The 6,957-nt window shown below is 43.9% G+C and overlaps 1 protein-coding gene across 1 annotated transcript; it reads right to left on the bottom strand.

The window, feature by feature from the left end:
* Positions 1-6,170: 6,170 nt before the first annotated feature.
* On the bottom strand, positions 6,171-6,656 carry LOC116540553 (melanoma-associated antigen 5). The gene is given in 1 exon segment (XM_032264079.1): positions 6,171-6,656. A coding segment is annotated over 1 exon segment (360 nt). The 3' UTR covers positions 6,171-6,296.
* Positions 6,657-6,957: the final 301 nt, after the last annotated feature.

The raw sequence follows: 6,957 nt of genomic DNA on the forward strand, positions 1-6,957 counted from the left end.
CATTTTCTATTTGGATTTCCGGAAGTGTTATTCCTCCTTTTCAAGCCTCTTGTACATTTCCTTCCTTCATTAAGCTTTGTGTAATTTTGATTACCAAATAAATGTGTTTGTAAGAGACAGAATGGCATCATGTAGCATGTAAGCCAGTATCTACACAATAATCACTTGATTTTACCTAAACCTATAACCTCAAAATACTTCTACTGATGCAGCGAAACCTAATGTCCAGCCCTGGCACTTATCCAGATAGACAAGACCCATTTTCCTACTGCCCATGTGACAGCTCCACATGGACAGGCTGCATCACTTCTCTGACTACATAATACACACAGACCTCATCCTCCACACTATTCCTCATCAAAGCATCACCAACTTTTCCTCCTCCACCCTCATTCTAACTAAAGGCACAGCATCACCTAGTCATCAGCCTCAGAAATCAGATCAATACAGTTTCTCTCCATCAGTTCACAGTCCCTCACTTCCTAAAGTGCTCACATGTCTTTCCACCTCATTGTCTCCCCCATATCCCTCACAGAACAAATTAAGAACCTAGCCACTTTCTTTTGTTTTGTTGACTTAGTGTGTCCTCAGCATATGTTCAATAAATGCTTGCTGGATGAATGAATGAATGAATGGATGAATGAATGAATGAATGAAATTACCAGGCACGGGAATTCACTGATTCAAATCTTGGAGGCTACCCCACCTGGGCCTCCTACCTTCATGAAGAAACCCACAGTTCCCTCGCCTGTGCTCACTTGAGTTCAGAGTTTTCATGGAAATTACCACTGTGAGTGTCACTGTGGACACCTCCTCCCTAGGGTCAAACACCAACATGGAGATGAGGATGCTCCCAACAGAATGGTGCATGAAACCTCCTGCATTGGACCCTGCATGTCCCAGTCAGTTTAACAATGAAGGGTGCCATGCCCATAGGGGTTCCATCCAACTTTCCCATGTCCAGATCTTGTACCAGTCCTCTACCCTAGACAGTGTCTGGTGGCAACATAGGCCAGCGATCACAGCCCAAGACATCTGCCCCCTTGTGCACCAAGATTTTGGAAGCCACTGGAGACCATGGTATTCCTGGCCCATCTTGGCTGTTGTTCATCAGTCAGTAACACACTCACATAGCCCAGCTTCTATGGAGGGTGCACAGGAGATAAAACAACAGCCCCCAGTAGGCATGAAGACAGCACCCAGACTTGGGATGCTGGCAAGGATGCAGAGGAGCATTGGGGTGGTCAAGAGAAGGAGCTCACCCAGAATGATGCAGTGAGCCAGCCATACGCTTCTTGATAGACGGAAGGTGATTCTGAGGGAGGGTGTAGCATCCTGCACACCACTCATGCAATCAGCCAACAGCCCTGCCCATTCAGATCACATGGCCCCTTTTAGATAGTAATGATGGTGCCTCAATTTCCCAAGCCTATTCCTGTTCATTTTCCTGTTCTCCCTCCTCCCTTTACCCTTCTCTCCCTCAGATCCCTGCCCCCACCAGGCTGAACTCTGGATTCAGAGCACTGAGTGCCAGCTTTCCTGGGGCTCTGTGGTCTTGGTTTTTCATGTGGTCTCTTTCATGAACTCTGGCAATTGCTTTCCCCTGGATCCTCCCAATGCCCCCCAAGGGCTGAGGGTCTTCCTGTCTGACCAAGTTCTTCTTAAAACATAGGATAAATGTCTTGTCCACATTTCAAACCATTTTGGATTTTTATGAGAATGTGAATTGGTACACCATTTTGCAATGAAATTTTAGAAATATTATAAAATGTTAAACCACTTATACCCTTTTCATTTTCACCCAATGCCCATGTTAATACATTTCTTATAAGGAAACATTGCTGTTTGTTCAATAATTCATATTCAAATACGTTACTTTGATTCTATTCATCATACAGCAAATGGGAAACAACTCACGACCGTTAGGAAGAAAAAGTTTAATTAATTATGGTGCATGCCTACTTAAGAATTATAGAAAGTACTTCCAAAAGAGAGAGAGATCTATATATGTACTGTTGTAGAAAGATCCCATATCTATTTTATGAAGTGACAAAGGCTAGTGGTAGATCAATATGGACATTATCATTCTTGTGTATTAAATAAAAACAGTATATTGTTATAGAGTATCTGTCAATTAAAAGCCTAGAGTCAGTTTTAAAATAATACATACCAGATTGTTAATTGGAGTGACCTCTAAGGAGGGGGATAAATTGTGGAGGAGTTTTGTAAAAGGGAAAATTGTGAATTATACACATTTCTATATTTTTTGCAATAACAATATACAAACTACTATCTTTGAAATAAAAATTATTTATACTTAACAACAGAAATGGTAGCTATGTCAGTTAAAGTAACTGCTAGCTGATGCATCAGACAAACCCTGAAATTTGAATGGCATGACACAATTTTATTTTATGCACACATAAGTTGTGATACAGCTTGGCAGGGCCTCTACATTCTCACGTGACCCAGAGATACATGTTATTTCCACTTTGTGATTCCATCATCTCAAAATGAAGCTGCAAGGTTTGACATTGAAAGGAGGGAGAAAGTGGAAAATGCCACACGCGCTCTCACATTCCTGAATGTGACAAACAGTGCTTCTGCTCATGTTTCAGTGGTAAGGGGCTGTCACACTACTCTTCCTAATTGCAAGTGGACTTTACTTTCCCATGTGTCCAGAAAGGAGAGGAAGACAAGATGTGGGTAAGTTATATAGCCTCCTTCATAAACCGTTACATAGTAAGTGCTCAATAAAAAGCAACTATTATAATTTGGTGTCACACAACCCATTTCATTTCTAGGAGTTTCCAAAAAGTTGCCTTGAAGTTCTCCAGCTCGTTCAAGTCCCTAGCATGTCACAGATGCTTTCTAATATAGGATCACAACTGTCCAAGAATCTTGAAAGTCTCAGCAGGAAGGCTTCCTTTTGCAATACACTTTATTTTTTTTTTTTAACTTTTAGGTTTGGGGGTACATGTGAAGGATTATTACACAGATTTGTTGTACAGATTTTGTCATCCAGGTACTAAGCCTAGCACCAAATAGTTATCTTTTTCTCTTCTTTCCTTCCACCCTCCCCCGTCAAATAGACCCCACTGTGTTATTTCCTTGTGTTCATAAGTTCTGCTCATTTGGCTTCCTCTACGTAGGATGAACATTTTTCCTCCATTTGATTCCTGATCAAAATCATAAACTATGAGTCTCTGTTACCCTCCACATGCCTGAAAACCTGTCAGGTGCCTCTAGGCACACTGAAAGCCAGTATTTTTCTTTGGAGCAATTAAACAGGCAAGAGGCATTAGAAGGCTGCTTAATTATTCCTTTTTCATCAGAGCTGACATATATTCCAAGGAATCATGCATGATTCACCTCCTGGGAGACTTCAGAGGTTTAGAAATTTAGCTTCAGTAAGTATATGTTTGTTCCACTTGGATTTTCAAAGTGTTTCCTCACCTAATGTTCATGAGGGAAGCTTTGGTGTTTGACCATTCATCTGTCCATGTGTTCAGAGGTGAATTCCAAATAAAACACCCTGTAAAAGTTTTATTCCAAGTATCAAGGTGATTCCAAACTCCTTCTAACTTCAGGGGGATATCCCAAGAACTAATAGATAATATGGCAAATCAGACTCTACTCAATGCCTTCGGGAAACACCTGGAAGCTGTGTCACCTCCAGGTCTGCTTTTAGTATGCTGGCCCCAAGATCTTTCTTTTTCTTTTTGTCAACTGAGAGACATGATGCAGTGTTGAGAAGAGACATGAAGTACCAGTCAGGTCAGCGTGAGGCTTGGGGGAGGGGGAACAGCATGGGCTCTAAAGAATTCAGACCAGGGGTCTGATTCCAGCCCTGTTCCTTACTAGCCACGTGATCCTGGAAAATATCCAAGAAATGTCCTGTTATTACGTCCCAATTCACAAGCCCTGGGACCCTTGGATTCTTAGTCTATGAGCAAATGTGATAAGCCCTGTCTAGTAGGACAGTTGGAGTGTGTGTAATGTAGGTGAAGCACCTGGCTCAGGGCCTAGTGTAAATTAGAAGTTTAAGGAATGGCAGATGGCTGCTGTTTGTAACATTATTTGACGCCAGGCCCTAGGACTCTGGGATTTTGCGGTTGTCGTTGATCTCCAGGACTTATCAGAGAACATACAGCTCAATAGGACATGAAATAATTAGACAAAAAAAGTAAGTTTCATCCATAAAAGTCAGTAAGTGGTTGCCTCTTACAGAATGTACTTCAAAATTTGGGTATATGAGAGTTTTCTCCAGCCAGATGCAGCTCAAAGCTCCTAGGATTTGAGTCAAAGACCAACTCCTTCCTTCGCTCTCATAAGCTTTTCCATGCAAACCACTATTTTCATTCATTTTGTCACCACCAAAAATCTAACCCTTGCTTACAATTGGTCAAATTACACTTGAGATAACCTAGTTAGAATTCATTTTTAATAGCTCTAGTTCTCCTTCAGGCAGAAAAGCAACTGGCCAGTGGCTTCTGGGTGTGCTTCCCAGGGAAATTCATGCTTCTCTCTCAGAAAATGCTTTCAAATGATGAGTGTCCATCACCTAGCTCTTACACTGTGTTCAACAGCACTGGGACAAAAGTACAGGATGCTATCCATTCCTGCCCCACTACTCTCTGTTCATCCGCCATCAAAAAGGAACTGCTCAGAGCAGTTTTCCATTATGGGCTTTTCTCACACCCTCTGAGATTCTGATGCTGGACACCCCACCTCCCCAATTCATTAGAGTCAGCTTCCTCCGAAGAAACTACAGTTTCCCAAAGCCCAAAAGGCCCCACATAGGGCATTTACACATGGATCACTCTCACCTGGAGCCCCACACCCTCACCTTCTCTTACTTTTCCTCTACATCTTAGAGGACTCCTCATCACCTCAATTATATGACTGTAGCTCCTAGAGTCTACTGCCCTCTGGGTAGGGTGAGTCTGGCTTACCTTAGCATCTCCACTACTAACCCAGGGCCTTCCACATATCAAATGCTCAGTGCATAGACAAGAAATGAACCAGTGAACAGAGAGAATTATTCATTCAGATTTAATTTCTCTTACATTCTCAAAGAAGCCAAGGAACTCCAGGTATGCACATATTTTTTAAAGTTTTACAGGACGGACTGAGTATAAGGCAAGAATTATTATGTCCTTCTCCCTGTAGGAGTCCTCTGGCTGTCCCATCTTTCACCCAGGAAGCCATGTGATATCAACAACTATTTTGATATAACAATTCACATTGGACAGTAACTTTTAGATACCTAGGTACCACTCTGGTTATCTTAATTTCTGAATCCCATCAATTTTACTGCTAATACATTCATACTTCTAAATGAATACTTATTCCACTGCTGTTACTTTGTCCCAATTCACAAAATAGAATGCATTTCCCAATATGAATAAAAAACAAGACTTTTACTCCTAAACTATGTAAACAGCAATATGTGTGACTACTGTCATTCATAAATTTGGATGCTGAAATTCATTCAACCATCCATTAAAAGGAACATTTGAACAATTCCAAAACAAAGATAAATCTCAACATCACCCAATAGAACAGAAACCCACTACTAAGAATGCTGACTGCTCTTCAAAGAATGAAGAATGTGCCTCATATCAAATAAGGCAGGGTAAACTACTGGACAGGGCCCTGGAAAGTGCACTGGCCCAGCGCTCCTCCCACTGGCTTTGGGTGCAACTCATGCCCAGACTCCCTCTCTCTCCTCTCTCAAAGCCTCTTCACACCAGGGTGGGTAGGAAATGCGACCTCTTGCAATGACCTTGACAACATGCTCCAGGGCTCCCATGCAGCTGGTTTCAGCAAGCCCCCTTGGACCCCACAGTAACTCATAGCATGTGGGATCACTGCTGGCCACCTTCAGGTAGTTTCCCTGCACCCAATCTTGGATGAGCAGCTTTCTGGGCTCCCCAGTGACACTGTGCTCTCTCCCAACATACACCTCCATCACACTCAGCTGCTCCCAGACTTTCTCCTCAGGAGCCCATTTGCCCTGGATTGAAATCATGCCCAGACAATTATCAGAAGGCCTGTCTTAAGGAGGCCTGTCTTGGGCATGCTCTGATTATTATCAATCACAGGCCATCGTAGGAGAGGCCCAGGCAGGTGACAAGGGTGTAGGTGTTGCTGGTGGGGTCCACTTCCTTCACGTCAATGCCAGAGACCAGCTGCATGGACTCGGAGGCTTTGTTGAAGTTCACAGAAAAGAGGTGCTTGTAATTTTTGCTGACACTCTCCAGCATTTCTGCCTTTGTGACCAGCTCCTTGGCTCAATACTTAAGGAGCAGAAAATGAATCAAGTCAGCCACCTTCTTACTGAGTGCTGCTCGGAACACAGGCTCCAGGTCAGGAGAGGTGTTTGGCCCCTCCTCTTCTTGGTTCCTGGAGCCCTCAATGGATTGCCTCCATACAGTGAAATTGATGGCAGTGGGGAAGGCAGAGGCTCCCTAAGGACTCTCGAGAGGACCTTGTGACCCAGCAGCAGGCACATCATCCAGGGTTCCTGGGACCAGAGTAGAGGAGGAGGAGGTAGCAACAGGAGCCTGAGCACCCATCAGGCCTAGGGCTTCTTCTTGGGCCTCAGGGACTTCCTCGGGCTTGCAGGATTGACTGTTCTGCTCAAGAGACATGATAATTCTGGTCAGGGCAGCAGGCAGGAGTGTGGGCAATGGAGACCTGCAGACCTGGAGAGAGAGGGAGTGTGTGAGAGGCCTCAGCTGAGAACTGAACCTTGGAGGCTCTAGCAAAGGCTTACTTACAGATCTTCTCCTTCGGTGCTCCTCTAGGGCCTCCTGGGGATCCTCTGGGGCTTCCTAGCCATCCTGGTCAGCCTGTCCCCTGAGAACCTGAAGAAAAAAGTGAGAGGGCACCTCAGGGTACAACAGGCAAACAGAGGCTGATTCTGCAGGACTGACAGTAAGGAGGATGAGG

The sequence above is a fragment of the Sapajus apella genome, unplaced genomic scaffold (genome assembly GCF_009761245.1).
Source record: "Sapajus apella isolate SASKATOON/1434 unplaced genomic scaffold, GSC_monkey_1.0 scaffold142, whole genome shotgun sequence".
Lineage (NCBI taxonomy): Eukaryota > Metazoa > Chordata > Mammalia > Primates > Cebidae > Sapajus > Sapajus apella.